The sequence below is a fragment of the Mercenaria mercenaria genome, chromosome 15 (assembly GCF_021730395.1).
Source record: "Mercenaria mercenaria strain notata chromosome 15, MADL_Memer_1, whole genome shotgun sequence".
Lineage (NCBI taxonomy): Eukaryota > Metazoa > Mollusca > Bivalvia > Venerida > Veneridae > Mercenaria > Mercenaria mercenaria.
The window spans coordinates 6,612,873-6,632,231 of record NC_069375.1 but is presented as its reverse complement, the minus strand read 5'-3'; the positions used below and the strand labels follow the sequence as shown (position 1 = coordinate 6,632,231).

General features: G+C 34.4%; 1 protein-coding gene across 1 annotated transcript; it reads left to right on the top strand.

Annotated features, from left to right (window-relative positions):
* Window positions 1–2,231: 2,231 nt before the first annotated feature.
* On the top strand, window positions 2,232–4,826 carry LOC123559503 (ladderlectin-like). The gene is made up of 5 exons (XM_045351387.2): window positions 2,232–2,327; window positions 2,514–2,605; window positions 3,238–3,328; window positions 3,971–4,193; window positions 4,729–4,826. The coding sequence occupies exons 1-5, from the start codon at window positions 2,249–2,251 to the stop codon at window positions 4,757–4,759; spliced, it is 516 nt and encodes a 171-aa protein (XP_045207322.2). The 5' UTR covers window positions 2,232–2,248; the 3' UTR covers window positions 4,760–4,826.
* The last annotated feature ends 14,533 nt before the right edge of the window (window positions 4,827–19,359 follow it).

Genomic DNA, 19,359 nt, shown 5'->3' with positions numbered 1-19,359 from the left:
AATAAGGGAATAAAGGCACTGGGAAGTGGGGTTTTTTAAACAACAAGGGAATAAACGCGCATCTTCTTTTACAATTCACAAGACAGTTTAAGTTTGGTTCCTACTTAATGTCCTGAAGTATATATAAACACCTCACGAGACATGAAATGAATATATTTTACTTATCATGTCGCTTCTGACAAGTGCACCTAATTAAGTAGACATGGGAAATGACGCTTTCTACCTATTAATAGAAAGATTCATACACCTTAATGTAAATACGGGAAAGGAAAAACTTGTCAAACTTCTAATTAGTATATACACGCATTTTCTTTCACTATATGACTTGGGGGGAAAAACTAAAGTCTATTGATACAATTTAAACTAATTTCTACCAAAACTTAGGAAAATGAAAGGCTACATGTCTAAGAATATTTTGCAAAACATGCTTGATATATAAATTTCTAACCGATCACCTCATATTTAAAAAAAAAAAAAAGAATTAAAACATTAAAGATATGAAAAAGTCCCCTTTGAAGAGGATTGGATGTAAACTTGCACCTACGGAGGTTCATGTGCAGAAAACATTATTTCTGAATAATAAATGGCAGGAGTGAGTTAAATTTACTGACAATTCCTTATAGAGACTCAGAAAAGAACCATTGGTTTTTCATTTCATCACACTAGCTGCCAGAATAACAATGGAATATACATTTTGTGCGTTACCATCTACAGATATACTTATTTAAAAATTGAAAAGCCGATTCGGTTTTAGACATGTTTCCAGAGAAAGTTCAGATGCATAGTCCTAGAGTAAACTTTTCGATTTGAAAAGATCAAAATAACTACTTTTAATTAGAACTGTTTTCTACTTTGTGGAAAACTTCGGCTGGACGAAAAAAACAACAACGATAAAACAACAACAACAAAAACTACTACAACAACAAAGAAACAAGCAACAACAACAACAACAACAAAAATAAATAAATAAAAAGAAAGCAGGTTCAAACTGATTTTGCTCACTACGGATGACTTCGACCATGTCCGTTCATTATTCATACAGCATTTTCTTCGTTTATACAGCAGAAGTTTCGCAGACATTGAATTTTCTAACGAGTGTTCTCAATAAATATTAAATAATTTAAATTAATGATATACTACCACTGAGAATTTAGAAGAATATGAATACAAACATGGCATACACGAACACGACCGGCTTGAGACTCTTGTTTAATATTACTTTCTTGAAGAATTTAGGTACCCCAAAAGTCAAAATCACAGGGGCCAGACATTTAATGGTGTTTCATTATGACAAGCGCCTTAGTTTCACTATTTCTTAACTACATGTACTGGCATATTAATCAACAAACCCAACATAAGAGGTGCTCTCGGGCATTCGTAATTTTGTTTCGAAGGTCAAGTCAGCGGGTAAAGAATTTTTTATAATCTTTGTTAAAATCTTAAGGGACGCGTCTCAATTTCGCAGAATCTTCTAAAACCTAAATTTTATGTTATTTTATTTCAAGGTATCTATCATACCTCAAACACATTTCTTTCCCACCCTCTATCCCATCCCCTTACGCACCGTCCTCGCAAAAAGAAAGTTAACATGTATTATATCTTTACATGTCTCACACACTAACTTACAGATAACTAGTCTATCACAAACTTTAAAAGAAAAACCTCACCAACGGTGGTTTTTCCACTGGTTGTGTTAAGGCCAGTACACTGGCACCAGATCAGAAAGAAAATGCCTCCGTACGTGTCATACCCTACCCCTAGGTATTCTATAAGAACCATGGTCATGAACGGGAAAGTGCACTAACCCGTTTCAATCGTACAGTTCTTAACTTAAACGCGCAGTTCGGTGAATGGGTACCTAGTTTATTGAACAAACGATAATTTATCTTCCATCGTGCACCAGACACATTGTCTCAATATTCCATATTGCTGAGATTATCAACATATTTTATGCTTTCGTCAACGTTACAGAAAAAACTTGCTTGACCTTCCCTAATGAACATCCGGTCTAGAGGACATGTTTGGCGAAACGTAAACAAACAAACAGAATTTTAAAAAATCAATCACAGTTTTACACTAAAACTCGAAATGATGAATGAAATTCATCTTGTATATGATCTTTAATTTGAAATCGTACATTGGTCTGAATCTGTTCTGTTTATCTTATTCATTTTGCACATTTATGCTGCATTTTCACATTTTAGCGAATCTTTATGGAACACTTTCTCTTATCATACAACGAACTTTAATGACCTCGTTTAGTATTATTCGCCGACCTAAAATGGGGATTTTACACGTATTATTATTTTTTTCATCCGTATGTTTAGGTAGGTTACATGTTTAACCATTTTACGGCTACATTGTTTTAAATTTAATCATCTTTTTTTTCACAGTCTTGCTGTTAATTTACCAATGTTGGAAATGTTTTCCATGCTTTTCTGTTCTATTTTATAAAGTTGTTCTGTAAATATAGATCGTCGAAAGAAAAGTTTATTAAATTGTTTATATTGTAGCCAAAGGGGCAAGCTGTAAAACTGGGTACTCTTCATATGGGGAGTATTGCTATGCTCTGCTGCAATTACAAGCATCGTGGGCTGAAGCTCAGGTAATTGACTTTTACCTGCTGTCAGGTTTCCGTTCTTCCTTTATTCTGACAGTACGGAGTACAGTTTTAACCACCTCGGCAGCGTAGAACAACCCTGTCGAGTTCCGGGATTATTGACCGCGGCACATCAAATACGTACAAAATGATAACCCTTGGTTGGCGCTAGGCAATAAAAAGGGAACCAGTTTTTTTTTTTGTGTTTTGGTGTCGACGCGGAAAAAAACCGAAACATTCGGCAACTAAGGTATTTGTCATGTTTTCGTTTCGGCGGGGCGAAGTCATGAAAACACGGACGGAAAATCAAGGGCGCCAAAACGACATATACGTTATCTCGACGAATAATTATGTCGTGCCGACGTTTTCGCCTCACCTACATGCCAACACGGTACTGCAGAAATCAGCCACCATAATTAATGCTTTTTGACATATAACAAACGCTGCTACACTGATTTTTTTTAAAGACAGAGATAGTATACTATAACTGGAATTAGCTTAGTGCATCCTGACATTTGCAGCCTTCCACTTCTCATACTTTATTTGTAAAGTGCCTTTAGTTTTGTACAGTTATTTTTTTTAAATTTAAATTTGTAATCGTTTAAGATTAATTCATTTGAAAATCGTATTAATTTTAGCTATATTGCAAAGCGTTAGGCGGTTCCCTGGCAGTTATAGAAGACGCTGATGAATCCAGTTTTGTAGAGGGTATGCTGAGACAAAAACATGGTGAGTAACAGATTGTTTATATATGAGGACTGATTCTGAGTTACGTTAATCCGAATAACATCTCCAACGAGTAAATTGACTCGTTGTTTAAGAAATAACTTAAAACAAATATATTTTTATAGTATATACGATGGGCGCTTATACGGCGGGCGTAATAAAACGTAAAATATTTCGTACGACGTATGTTTTTTATTTTAAAATTTTGATCAAATATGATAAAACTCTTTCTTTGCAAATGTATGTCGCCAAGTAGTTCGTCAGCTTTTGTTTATACACGCCTGGACAGGAAATGGTAATGCATCTTGTGGAATAGTTCAGTTAGAGTGCAAACGAAGTCGAATTATTCTGAATAGCGGCTGTGTAAATTAATCAACTCAGGCTGCGCACTCGTAAAATTATTATGCTCGACATATAACCGCCCATCGTGCGTCAGTAGATCTAGAGTTAAAACACCCTTTTGTTATCAATTATTTATTATATATACAGAGCTTTATATCCTTCTTTGTTTAACTAGCAATCAAACCGAGCCATGTTAGAATGTAGGTTAAATGAGAAACGTTACTACCACAACGACTACGTAAAAAGAAGTCTAAAGTACATGTTTGTTTTTCTTACTTTTTTTTTTCAAACGCTGTATTCAAGGCAACATATCCACGGGTCAGATATGGATAGGTGGCACGGATCTACTGCAGGAAGGAGTGTGGGTTGCACCAGAAACTCTCGAGCCGTTAACATTCTTCAACTGGGCCAAAGGTGAACCCGACAATCTAGGAGGACAGCACTGCCTGGCTATCTTCAATAGTGCTAGTTTGGATTGGGATGATAATTTATGTGAAGTTCATAACTATGCACTGTGTAAATCCGAGTATGTCATTTATCATTGTATCAAGTCAAACTTGACTGAAGTTATTTAATTGTTCCAAATGTGATAAAAGGTAAATAACTAAATGATATTTTTTGAGATATGGTTATGTTACTTAAGTAATAATAAGTTCCCAAACGTGATTTAGCGCAGAATAACTACTTATTTGCTGGTCGTGTTAGGATAGTGCTTTTAATTTCATCTAAATTGTCGACTTTCAATAGATCTATATCTGTGCAGCGAAATCAGATTGTTTTGGGTTTACATGTTTCTGGACGAACGGACGGAGATACGAACGGACAGAGCAATAATCCCAATATAGCCATCCCTGAACGAACTCGTTTGTTTGGGATGAGGGATAAATATTTATTAATAAACTCTAATTTTTTAGCTGTAAACCTTGGATGTCGAGAAATGTGTTTTAAAGCGTTTCAGCGTAGTTGAAATTATACATTGCTGATACGACGTAGCACGAAGAAATGTTAAATACGAAACTATTCAAAGAATATTATAAAATAAATTTGTCTGTTTATTTCAGAGTTGTCACGGACGAAACTATTGTAGGCTGATTGCAAACGCCGCAAAAGAAGTTCATGTTTTCTGGAAGCCTCAGTGAAATAAAGACACTGTATTTTTGACTGTGTATGATATATTTTGTCTAAGTCTTGGTGCCCATATGTTTTTAATTTTTTTTTTTGACGGGGCGGCACCTATATGGGCACCAATACTGGACGGGCACCTGTGATTATTTCAGGTGACTTATTGGTGGTATATTTGAAGGGAGTACCGCGTATTTTACGGGAAATATCGGCGATTAAATATACACAAGGTAATTCCTTTACTGCAGAGGACTTGGGTATATGTGAGTTTAACGTGTGTTTACATGTTTCCTTTACATAATACCAAGCTATTGACCGTTCACAGGCGATGCCCACTTTTCAGATGGTCTTTTTATCTTATGCATTTTGGTGGTGTTACTTCCATCTCTCCATGATAGAAAAATGACGCGAATAAAAAGGTATAGTGATGGATTCAAATAGTCCTCAGTTATCTTTTGCTCTGTAGAGCTATTTTCCTAATCTTTTTTTTTTGGAAATCACATGACAGATGTATAGTTGGCATGTAGGTAGCAATTTCATAATGAAATAATGACATGACAAAATTTGTCATAGACACTTAGATCATACACCAGCACTTCAATTTCGGTGATACACTTTTAAGCTGAGTTTGCAGTTTGTGTATTTGACTGAAAATATTTTTCTTGCAAAAAACATGAGCTCCATGTTTCTTTGATCTTATTCAGCACTGACAATATTTTTCAAAAAATGTAAGTTACAGAAATTTAAATGACCCCTGATGTGTGATGTAGCCATTGGAGAGATGTCAATGTTATATAGAATAAAGAAGAGCAGCTATTTCCTGTGTTGTAGCCTGTAAATATCAGTTGCTGTTTGCCAAAGTCTCTAAATAAGTAAGCATATGTTAGCCGATGACGACTCATTTAGTTCAAACGTTGTTTATTTCTGGCTTCAATATCCGAATGACGTCATACTTCAGATGTATATCACCTTGATGTGCTTCTGCACTTTGACGTAATTTCAGGTAAACAATAGGGCTATCAGTGGGAACATTTGCGGTCGTAAACAAAACTGTTACAAAAAGTGTATGTATTGAATAAGTGTACGACAATAAGTGTATGACCGAACTACACAAAGATTGCGAATTACAGTCACATTGCAGCCTTTGACAAAAGCACACAAAAAATTACAAACCTTTTTCATCATCAGACAAGAAATTCATGTAGCAGATATTGCAATTTTCAGATTTTACATTTTATGTGATGAATATCCATGACGTGGCATACGAGATGAAGTTACCAGAAGGATTTCTATTTGGCTCTGGCGGCTCCGAAAGAGTCTTAAGAGCAACCTTTTTCAGCACAGTCGAGAGAAGCTATACAAGGATGCGACAGATCAAGTTTGGTGATGATCTATCAAGCAGTTCGTGAGAGGAAATTGTTCAAACGATTTTCTAATGCTAGCTCTGGTAGCCCCTTAAAGAGGTAAAGTGGAACCATTGTGAAGATCCTGCGGATTTTTCGGCGACGCCGTCTAAATTCGTTTTCGTTACCTATGCCACGTGACTTCAGTTTGCAAATCAAACTACTTGATAACGCATTATAGATAATTTATCAAAATGGAAGATTTATGCAACACTCTGCCTGATTGGACGAGAGTGTCAATTTCTTTCACTCTGTTGATTGTGCTACGCTGAGTGAAATGTAGACAAAGCGTTTATCCTAAACGGCGCTGTTCACAGTTTTAAAGCTAACTTTGGCTCAGTATATTTAGCAAGAATATTGATATATCTCAAAATGATAAGTAAGTTTAATAAATATGATAAAACCTGTTCAAATACCAACATATATCAAATTAAAGAAAGAGCTGAATACGGTCTGCGTATCACATGAATAAGGGTGTGATAAAAGTCTTTTATATAGAGAAGTGCTTTTAAAAGATTTTTCTTGTTACAATTGTCGTCTGTATATGAAAAGGTTTCTTGCTTTTGTGACTTATTCAGATTGCATATTAAAATGAATACTTGTTTGCTTTGATATATTTGTTATAAATTATTTAACTGATTTATTATATATGAATATTTTTCTTTAGTATGGTATGCAAATATTGAACAGAGTTGAAATGTGTTTTATTATATATATACTATATAATGACTGAATCTCACTACTCTGAAATAAAGGTACGCTGCATGCAGGTTACCTATGTGATATGACTGCGGTCAAACTTTGCTTATGAAACAGAAATATTGAAATAATTACAAATGTATGTTTTGCTTGACCTTCACTTTTTTATAGGTGTCACGTCATTGTCCAAAGATTCATGAATAGCAAATATGCATTTGTTAAAGCGGGATCAGTTGGCCTATTTGAGAAATAAATAAAAATAATAAATAAAAACTCCTTTAATTGATTTTTTCTCATGTATTCTAGTAAAAATTGATTTGTAGCATCTTTATTAGGTCTGCAGCCAACTTTGTTCAGCTTGGACATTTAGCCCCTTTTAGGGGCTGCTAGAGCTAAAACTAGAAATGCCTTTATACAGCGTCTCATGAACAGCTTGGTGGATCTTTGTCATACTTGGTCTGGAGCATCATTATAAGGTCCTCTTCCAAATTTATTTATATAGAAACTTGGGCCCTTTTAGAGACCACTATAGCTAAAGGTAGATATGCCTGGGGGAGGGTGGGTGGTATTTCTTTAGAGACTTAAATTGAAATAGTTTGACAGAGCATTAAAAGCACGTCTACCTTCGTTGGAAGTCAGCGAGAAAGAGGACGCTCCCAGCTCGTGCTATCTTCTCATTATAGAGGGCGCTGTAAGCGCGTGCTAATCTTCTCCTTATATTACGTCATCATATTAAAAACCAATTAACTAATAATTCTTTTGTGCTAGATAAACAGTTTAATCTTTAGCGATTAAACTCAATATTATCCAGCAACAAAAGAAACAGAATACAAATAAAGTTTGATGAAATTTATTCTTAGATAGTGGCATATATTGGCCATGGCTGTGAATATATAATTTTGAATAACTTTATGAATAAATGCAATGATGATAATCTAGAAGTCTTTGTACCTAAAATTCTGCTCCGGAAACGGTAGTAGAGCGGATTTTTATGCGTTAAAACGCCATAAGGTACACTTACAAAAAACGAGCATTGTAAGTGGACCTTCCGCCAAAGCGGGAAAGCATAAAAATGAAGCCAACAGCCATGGCCTGTAACCAAATAACACTATGACGTGGAGGGGTATTCATGTTTCCGTTGTAACTAGTAAAGAAATTGCATCTGAAATTGTATTCAGCATAATATCATATCATAATAATCGCTGGGCTGTCTTCTGATATATCTAATGTATGCACCTCCATTTATTATTATTATTTTATTATTATCATTTTATCTTTACATAGGTACTACAATTATTGACCCGCTGTCTTATTTTTGCAACGGAATTAAACTGAATGTAGCGCCATGTTCTTCGTGGCAATGGACGGGGTGTGGGTAAAAGCTTGCGTAAGCTGTAGCTTCAAGTTCCGGTGTCTAGAACAACTTTTTCAGTTCCCAAATTATTTCTATTGTAGGTTTTGTGTAATGCAAAATCAAAATTTCTGGAGGATCTTTAAAATTCAAAATGTGCTGGGCTGTTTCTGCACATTATGCCATTTCATACCATTAAGCCTTCCGCAAACAAACTGACCCACATATGGACATAAGGCCAAGATTCTCAATTTTAGTCGATTGGAAAGCCCTGTATGGCACATACTGTATTAGTGTAGACCCTTCTATCCAACTATAGAGCCTGAAATATCGCTAACAAGTATTTTAGAAAAATAAAGTATTGATTAATAACTTAGATAGTTCTGTGAAGCAAATTCGAAATTAAACGATTTGTATTAAAGGCTTGAAGTGGGGTCTATGTAGCTACTTAGTAAACAAGTAAAACATAAAATCTACAAAATATCGCTTTAATATTTAAAGTGGATGTTATCAAAATACGTGTTGCTATGATCCGGCAACTGTATCAGAGCAGGTGTCATGTATGTCATGCACCATATATATAGGTAGTCAATTATATGAATAAACATATTTAGGTGAGGGTTGAGGGCAGGGGAATTGGATTTATTGGAATTTACGCTCTGTTCCGGCAACGGTAACAGAGCGTGGGGTAACATGGACAGATTACTTTGCCAAATGCGGATCGCCGGGCCTATACATCAAAGTATATTAATGGCAATATGGCAGATCCTTTTATCACCTTATCCTTATAATTTTGAAAATTTTGGGCTATATATATTTATAATTTTCTTCTTCTTTTTTATCCTTATCCTTACATAATATATCCTTATCCTTATATATATGTCCTTATCCTTATATATACATCCTTATCCTTATATATATATCCTTATATGAATCCATATAATATATCTTTATCCTTACATAATATATCCTTATCCTTATATACATTCTTATCCTGATACATATATCCTTACATATATTTTTATTCTTATATATACATCCTTATCCTTATATATATACATAAAAAAGTATACACCCGTATCCGTATTTCATAGGCTACTATGTTATATGTGTTGATATATAGGACTCAGTATTACATAGACAATATAGCATTAACATTGGAATAGGGTCTGGCTGCCGCTCATCACTTAACTTATTTTAAGATGTACGAACCATTAACGGACTCGCACCTTAACGTATGTAGGAACTTTAGGCATTAGACCTCTATCTTCCGACTGACTTCATTTATCCCATAGCCATCTTTAAACATAGTGGTGACTTCCCCAATCTTAAATATATGCGATTTCAAATTACGCTCTTCTAATCCAGAAAAATTCAAGGCCCTTTTGACAGCAATAAATTGGTAAGTGGTTAGCCTAGAGTGACAAAAAGAGGACCATTTGCTTTAGATCGGTATTTCAAATACGTCTGTACATTATCTATACAAATCCTGTTTTATAAATTAATCGCAATATCACCAACAGAACCGATCCTCCTTTTGTCGGTTTTAGAGATTTTGAAATAAAGTTGTATTAGCTGTCTGAACGTTTGTATGAAATAGGAAACTCCGATTCGAAGCCAAGCAAGAGGAAGCCGTGAATGATATAAAATTATGATCTGCAGACCCAGATCTTTAGGATCGCGTTACTGCAAAAATATCGGCTCCCTCCTTTGTGTTGTCAAGGAAGTTATTTTGTACATTATAGCCGAGATTCGAGACTTGGTGGCCAGCGCTCTCTCATCCTTGTTTACAAAAATGTTCATAATAATTTATCGTTGTATTATACTTTTCCAAGTATTTTATGAAGGCTTTGCCTGAATGAGTCGGAACTAATAGTGTCACAAATCACATTCTTTTTCCGCTCACAAGTATTGCTTTAAACTGAATATTTTTCTCAAGAATCATGAGTACCATTTAATGTCGTGAGTATCATAACTTATTGTTAGCGGATCTTTTATTCAAAGATCTACCTGCGCATGATTGTCAGATCTTAGTCCATTTTTACCCGGATGAAATGATGCTGCTTTTTGCCTTAGGTCATAAGAATTAACCATAAAAATATCAAAATTTACAAACCATTGAAAAAGCTCGATACTTTTTCGAATATGAAGCAAGAGCAAAACACCCCTTGTGGTACCGTTTTCTGGGTCCCATTAGCCTTCACATGATTTAATACCTAACAGATCGAAGTCTCCCGGCCAAATGGGACATTAATAATTAAATGCGGATGATATGTCAGCTTATGCCAGAAGTACAGATTTCCCATTTCTTGTACCATCTTTACCGCATTACGACTTTAAGAATGCTTAACATGACTATATACTGAGGGTCTATAATTGGTACACTAAAGACAAGTTGTGTGATTACAACCGCTTTTTAGGCATGCATTGGCATATGGACAATGAGCTGTTTAAAATATTATCAAACTCTTTCAGCATTTTTTTTTCTGGCAAATGCCGTACAAAGAACTATTTCGTGACCTGGACCGACCCATGCCATGTGACTTACGTTTGCAAATCAGACTACATAATGCAAGCAGTTACACTGAGCGAAATTTCAGACTAAGCGTAAATCCTTATTGATGCTGTTTACAGTTTAAAAGCTATATTATTCCGCTCAGTATATTTAGCAAGAATATTGATATATCTAAAAATGGTAAGTACATTTAATAAATATAATAATACCTGGTCAAATACAAAAATAGAGTAACTGAATACGGTCTGCGTATCACATGAATAAGGGTGTGATTAGCCGACTGCTGTAATCATTACAGTCTGATTTTACGTCCAACTCAGACACGTCCGAACACAGGCGTTATCATAAGGTATTAAAATATGGACATAAATTATGAGGGTCGCAAATTAAATAAATATATTAATTATTAGATTAATTATGAAAAACGAAAGAAATATTTAATTTGCCGTTAGTAATACATTTATCTCGTGAACAGAAACGCTATTTGACATGCTCTTCATAAAAAACTATAGAAAAACTGCTATCAAATATATGCATGAACGTACAGCATTTAGCACAGTGTGGAGTTGTACTCCATTTGTTCACCAATGTTTATTCCAGGTGTTCGTGAAGGAACACGCACATGAGAATATAATATGTGAATATTTTTTTTTTTTTTTTTGAATATTTGTTTTTTCAATGTTCTATAATTCAACTTTTAATTGTAGTAATGTACAAATAATATTGCGCTTATACATTTAGAATCAGCCTGAGACGTTGTGCTCATCCTGTAGTGTACGGTACATGACTATAAATGAAATGCACCAAGTGACGTAATAAATATGTGACGACACCAATGGCAAAACAAATCGATAATTTAGGTCAATGACTGACTTTCTACAGGTACTACGAAGTGCTCAGGACAGCTTATATCGTGTATTTCACAAGACAAGCACAAGTATAAATTTGATAGATCCATTTATCATCATTATGCTTGCATTCATGTCTGAAAGACTGAAGTACCTAAATTACGCCGATTTTAAATAATAGCTGCTTGTGACTTTGTGGACGGACAGTTAGGGGAGGTAACTAGAATCACAGAGATCTAATTGCCAGGATGCCTAGATGCAGCAAGCATTATTATTTTATTTGCGATAGATTAAGATATTCTTCAGGACACTTGGTCACATAAATGGAAATGAAAATGAAAATGATAAAAGCGTTGGTCCATTTCTCACACTCATATCATTGACAATTGAATTTTTTCTTGGAAAGTTCTTCGGTTTTAATATGTAACACGTTCTGTAAATCAATGAACAAATCAGATTCTTTCTCATTTTAAAGACTGACATGAGCACCAATCATACTATTTAAACAAATTATGAATTATGATCATATCACCTGGTATGTATCCGGTACTGCTCATGCGGCATTTAAGGAGGTAGGTTACCTTCATATTTGTATGTGCGCATGTCCAACCGGAAGCTAACGTGACGATTTACGACGACGTTTACGACAAACTAAATGTGTTTGTATATTCATTCTTCTGAAAACAAATCATGAACCTGTCTCCGATCTGATGCTTTACGGTTTAATAATGCAGAAATAATGAATAAATTGCCGCAGAAACGCTTCAAAACAATGTTGCCTTAAAATGACGTCATTGACGTCATGACGTTACGTGTCAGTTACCGCGCAAAATTAATAGCTTTTATTTTGAAAGTACGTAATTCTGTGCATTTTTTTATTTGAACTTTTTTCAAACAGCTATTATTTGCTGAAACATTTTTTATGAGTCTTTCGCTCTGAATAACAATCAATATTTTGCTTCTTTTATGTAGTTATATTGAAATATTATGCGGAATGTAAGAAAATGGATGATGGTAACCGATGTTATTTGGAATATAGTTGGATGAAAGGTTACTTGTTACGGCCAGTTTCAAATAAAAAAACTTGTAGTTTGATTTGTAATACCTATTTTTCAGTTTTCATTGATAATTTGTTAGTTATATACTAAAACTAAACTCTAAAATTGTTCAAATTTCAGTAGAAAATTGTGATTTCTTGAATTGAATTGATGTTACCATGGAAACGAAGCCCGTGACCTATATATCTAAATGTAAAATTCAAAAGCGTTGACACTGGTCTATTTAAGGAACACAGCTTCGTCTTTTTATTTTCATTACAACAACATCCATGAGAATAATAGCACATGCTGAACGATTTTTCCATGAAAAATGCAAGACAAAGGGACTGCTGTAAGTATTTTAAGCTGTGAAATTTGTTTGAATAAATACAAATAACACGAAAATATAACTTACGTTTGAAATAATATGTTTTGAAGCTACACTAACAAGAAATATAATTTTATTCAACATTTTTTATAAGAAATTGCGACAAAAAGCAAGATATAAGCTATTTTAAAACATCTCTGTTGCCATGGTTACTTTAAACTTTAAGAAAAATAGGGTACCATGTAAAGTGCTTGGTATTTTGCTAGTAATATTACCCAATATTCCATGTTGGTCATTAACAGAATGGCACTGAAGCCGTCGAAAACCCCGTTTTTATACATAGTTGTTTAAAAATGAGAGAAAATGCGTTACATGGAAACACGAGCCCCGCGACATATACATTTTAAGCTTATATTAGAAAGCTAACGCGCATACTAGTAAAATTATCAATTATGCAGACTTCTACGGATATCAGTGAAACTAAAATACACTGAAAAGTGTTAAATATCCGTATTTTCCTTCTTCTTTCAATATAAAATACCTTTGGAGGGTCATGTTCTTTAAACCTGGATAAAAATTGAACTTGAAGGGCCAGAGAAAAACGAAATTGAGATTGTAGCTGTTAAAACATGATATTACACAAAATACAAAAAATTGCTGCGGTTCAACTAATTTGAATTTACCCTGGTAACAAGGTAACCTACCTCCTTAACGTCTGTAACAAAATACTAGCTGAAGCCGGTGGCTGAGTTCTTATCAGCCCGACGTCGTCATTATCAGCTGGCACTGGTTTGTGCGTGCCTTCTTTTTGTACCTGGTCCGCCAAGGTCAGGATCTATTACGTTTGGATTTCGGCATGGTGTAGATATATGTAAAAGAGAAATATATATATATATATATATATATAGATCTAGAATCTATTTGTATGTTTACTGTTTTTATTTTGTTGCTGTTTTATTGTTATTATTATTCAAATTGTTAAATAACTGCATAGTTATTTTACTCTTATTATTTATCATAAATCACATATTATGATACAATTTTTATCCCGTATCAATGAAGTCGTGGTGCCACGAAATATCTAATTGTAAAAACTAATTCAATTTATTTCAAACGTGCAACCAAATTATTTAAAAAAATATTCTCAACACATTTAGAGAGTGTTTACATTAATACATCACAAAATATAAACTTATAAGTATTTCTTTAGAGACTTAAATTGAAATAGTTTGACAGAGCACTAAAAGCACGTCTACCTTCGTTGGAAGTCAGCGAGAAAGAGGACGCTCCCAGCGCGTGCTATCTTCTCATTATAGAGGGCGCTGTAAGCGCGTGCTAATCTTCCCCTTATATTACGTCATCATATTAAAAACCAAATAACTAATAATTCTTTTGTGCTAGATAAACAGTTTAATCTTTAGCGATTAAACTCAATATTCTTCGCATTAACCACTAAAATGTAATGGATTTTTATCAAACTCGATGTGTAACAATATCGTAAGGTCTCCTGCTATTTTTTTGCAAATGGGGATAGGGTCCAATTTAGCTAAAAATATAAACACGTTTAATGACCTCTTCTCATGAACAGCTTCATGAATCTTCTGCTGTAATTATTTGTCTAAGGATAAACGAAACAAAATTGCAACCCTACGAAACCTTTGCGAAAAATTAAAGAGAACCATTTAAATTGTAAAAGTGCGGTGTTTAGTTTTGCAATTTGAAAAATGTTAGATGAAAGATGAATGTTAGATGAAAAATTCATAAACTTCTTTCCTTATTACAATTCGCCAACCATCATTTTTAAAGATATTTCTTGTTTGTGATAATTTGTTTTAAATGTGTGTGTGTGTGTGTGTGTGTGTGTTTTTTGTGTTTTTGTTTTTTTCAGTTTTTAAATCTGGTGGCCTCAAAAGCAGCCAAGTGAAACCATTTGTACACAATTGAAACGAAACATTCATATTACCAAACTGATTAAATTAAAGCTAATGCAATGAACTGATACTATTTCTAAACATGGAAAGAATTTATCATGAAAATAGTTCCACGCCATAAAGTCATATAATGGTTTGGTAAGAGAGGCAGCCATGGTGACGTCACGAGTAACCTCAAATGATACAAAGATTGAAAGTGAAATTTGTTTCTAGATATTTTATCCTATATTGTGAAAATACATTTCTGGTCAGATAACTGATTTTTAAGGAAATTAAATAGTTTATGGATATAATATATTTCGTCTAGCATATTTGCTACATGGGGCACTAGAGGCTTAAATCTGAAAAAAAAAAGAGTTTTAAATCCGCCAATGATATATCTAGACTCGAATCATTGACATAATATCAACATATGCATAGAATGATCTTGTAACATATTTCGTCTGGAGATATCATAGGCGGAACTTAGACCCATTTTATTTTCAATCGAATAATGGCACATAGTTCTCCAAGTACATCCACAAAGGTGCAAGAAAAGTCAAAGGACACACCATCACGTCAGTTTTGATTTGTGCTGTCTTTTTCACTATACTGATTTGAAAGCAGGCATTAGGTCATTTTCAAGTTTGGGGAAGACAAACGACGACTGTAATTCAAAGTCACCTCTACCATACAGAAACTGAAATAACTTGTGAAGTACAAAATGGATTTTGAAGAAATTCATCTTATAAAGTTTCTTCGACTAATCTTATTGTATTATAAAATCCCAATAAAAAGACAAATTCTTGGAGAGAAACTTAACAGTTTAATTTTTAAAATGGTACTTTTTTAGAAGTTAGAGAATAGATGTTTTCATGGTTTGCTTTTACAGAAATCATCTCTAAATGCAAATTTTCTGTTTACCTGGTAAACACATTGAATACTTGTGGTGTAGGTACCAGCAGGTAAGTGTAAACATTATCCCCTGTTACAGGAGAGGAAATGCTCCAGGCACTGAAAAGATTATTGTAATAGTTTGTTTCTCAATGGCCAGTAAGCAGGGCATTATTTTGTAGTGTAAGACATTTTATATGGCGGCTGTTCTTTCAATGCACTTAAATGTATAAAACAAGAGAGTCATGGCGGTCCTAGATTGATTACCTAACATACACAGCTTGCATAAACATTTTTGGAAGGGGTTGATGCAAGGAAAATATAAGAGAAATTAGAAGACGCTTTTGTAGTTAAGCGCTTATCTCCGGCGCTTATCTCCCCCAAATCACAGTAGTAATGGGTAAGAAGACAAAATGGGGAGTGAAAATCAAAGAGATACTGACGGATGGCTAAGTGACTGGAATGCGATTGGGGTCATCTACTTGCTATAACCAATCATCTCATGAAGTATCAATCTTCTGGGTCTTGTGGTTCTGAAGTTATGGATCGAAAACGTTTTTTTTCATGTTCTGGCCCCTGTGAGAGGAAATATCAACTGTATGTCCGATCATCCTATGAAGTTTCAACATTCTGGGTTAAGTGGTTCTCAAATTATTTATCAGAAATAGTTTTCCATGTTCAAGCCACTGTGACCATTACCTTTGATGGAGTGACTCCAGAATCAACAGGGGTTATCTACTGTGCATGTTCAATCATCATATGAAGTTTAAACATGCTGTCTTAAGTGGTTCAAAAGTTATTGGCTTAAATTTTTCCATGTTCTGGCCCCTGTGACCTTTGATGGAAAAAATAAGTAAAGAATAGGGGTCCATAAGTCCTATAACCCTATGAAATTTAAAGGTTCGTAGACAAGTTGATGGATTCTCGCCCCTGTGACTTTGGCTTTGATAATGTTTCGTCTACTCTGCATGTCCTCTTAGGTGATCAAGTTATTGATAAGAAATGGTTTTCCATGTTTAGGCTCCTGTGACCTTGACCTTTGATAAAGTGATGTAATAAACAATGGGGATAATTTACCTCATTATCCCTATAAACTTTGTGGTTTGAAAGTTTTATTCAAATAGTTCTCCAGTTATTTATGGAAAGTGTAGTGTGACGGACGGATGGCAAAGCCAATAAGTTAGTTTATTTTTTAGCTCGATTGTGATAAAAGCTTCAAGCTTTTTGGAACCATCCCCGAGCCCCCCAGAAAAAAACAGTCCTGGTGAAAAATTCCCACAAGCCTTTCTGAGGGGGTTTTTCAAATTTTACAACAAACAAAGGGGGTTAAAGACTTGTGGATTTTTGTACGGTTGGGGTTTGTAAAGGAAGTGGGGCGGGCTAGAAGACACTAAAGGGAACAAAACATCGAGAAATTTTAAAACAAGAAAAGCAAAACCCGAAGCACCCCTTTTTTCAAACTTTTAAAAATACAAAATAAAAATCAGTCTTTTAAAAGTTTTAAAGTTATCCCCAAAAGAATTTTGTCTCATGGAGAAAAATTTTGGACAAGTTACTCAAAATTCCTCCAGGGCACTGACGAAGTTGTCATTCTTGTATCGACCTTTGACCCCAAAGGGACCTTGATTTTAGATCAGAAACGGTTTTTTGGCTGGCACTTCGTCTCATGCACCCCAAACCCCGGAAAATCTTAACCGTTCAGCACCCTAACCAGTGCCAACATGGCGATGAAAAGCCGGTAAAAACTTTGTTTTCTTGAAATTACTTTAAAAAGGGAATTTTTCCTTGTTAATCTACTCCATTGACAAGTGTATATTTATTTCAAAATGTATCAGTTAAATATAAAACCTTTTTATTGGGGTGGAAAAACGACAAAAGGGCAACTTTTTCATAAATTTTTTACAAAAAATTTTTAAAAAAAAAATTTCAATGCTTTTGAGCCTCACATTTTTTTGGGTTGAAAGCAAAATTTTGCTTTTTAGGCCCTTTTACCCGTTTAAACCCCCACAACAGTTGACACAATACAGTTCAAATTACTGACAGGAGAAAAGGGGTAAAAACCAAACTTTGATGATAAAAACCAACTCAGTTTACTGGGGAAGGGGATAAAAACCTAACTTTCCGAAATTGTGTGACGGGTAAACACCTAACTGACATATTCATAAAATGAATGATTGACATGTCTGGCTGATTTTTTGTAAAAATTACTTTACGGGATTTTCTTCAAACTTTGTCATTAATTTTAAGATGTTTTTATGTATGCCCACTAAGTCAAATATTTTCAAATTTTTTATATGCAAAAGCAATTTGGAATAAACCCTAAAAAATAACTCAGATAAGAGTCAAAATTATTTTTTACATAAAAAATTATTTAAAACCACCGATGTTCGAAAATTCTTAGTCCCCAACCCCCTTCCCCTCTTTCCTCCCCTCTCCACACAAAAACACACACACACACACGCCGCACGCACGCACGCACGCAGCACGCACGCACGCACACATACACACCACACACACACACCACCACACACACACACAAAAATGTTTTAGAAGAAAGTGTTTGTTTTTAAATCTTTTAATCGTAAGTGAAGAGTTTTTATAGAGGGGCAATGGGAAAATTTTTTGGTATTGTTTAAATGGGGTTTAGATTATGATTAAATTTTTAAAAATGATTTTTCAGACGGTAAATAGGGAAGAAAAGTGTGGTTGGGGGGGGATGGGGGGGGGTGGGGGGTGATCAGGGCTGACGGACCGGGGGGTGGGGACCTACATTTTTCCTGTCCACGGCACTTTAAAATCCACTTGTCCATAGCAATTTTTACTTGCTCTGATTTTTTAAATTAAACCTTCAGAAAGCGCAAAAAAACTGGAATCGAGCTTTTTTAGGCAATAAAAAAAAGGCATTCCAGTAACTGGGTAAAATAAACTGTTTAAATATTTTTCCTTTAACGTTTATAAAAGCGAAATCGCGTAAGCGTGTTTCGGGGTCTTTGGGTCATGCCCGAAACACACCCACGCATACTTGCATCCTGTGGCTTTTGATTTTTTTTTGGCTGACACTGGGTCAAAAATTTCCTTTTACAGTGACTTTTTGTCCAAAACATTTGAATTTTACACAAACTTGCTAAAAATTTTTATAAGTTTTTACGTTTTTTGATTCTTTAAATGTCCTTTTAGTTCTCTGTTAACCCTGTTTCCTTTTTTTTTGTTTGTTACAGAAGCATTGCTGATGGCAAAAAGTTTTCTTCACTCTTTAAGTAGTTTTTTTTTCCCTTTAGCATGATAAGTTTCCTTTTTTTTTTTTAAATGCGTTGTAAAAAGTGACTCTTAATTTTGGAGTGCAGCAATTTTTTTATTTGGGGTTTTAAAAAGGCAAATCTTAGGGGTAAATTTTCTTTTTCGTTTTTTTTTTGCTAACATAGGCTATTTTTTTTTAAATGGCGTAAAAATTATGGAAATTTTTATTTGTTTTTTATCTACTTTGGCCAATTTTTATTTGCTTTAAATGTGCTTTAACATATTTTGCATTTTATACTGCTGTTTTAACGTATGTTGAGAGCTTATTATACATGTGTTTGTCGAAAA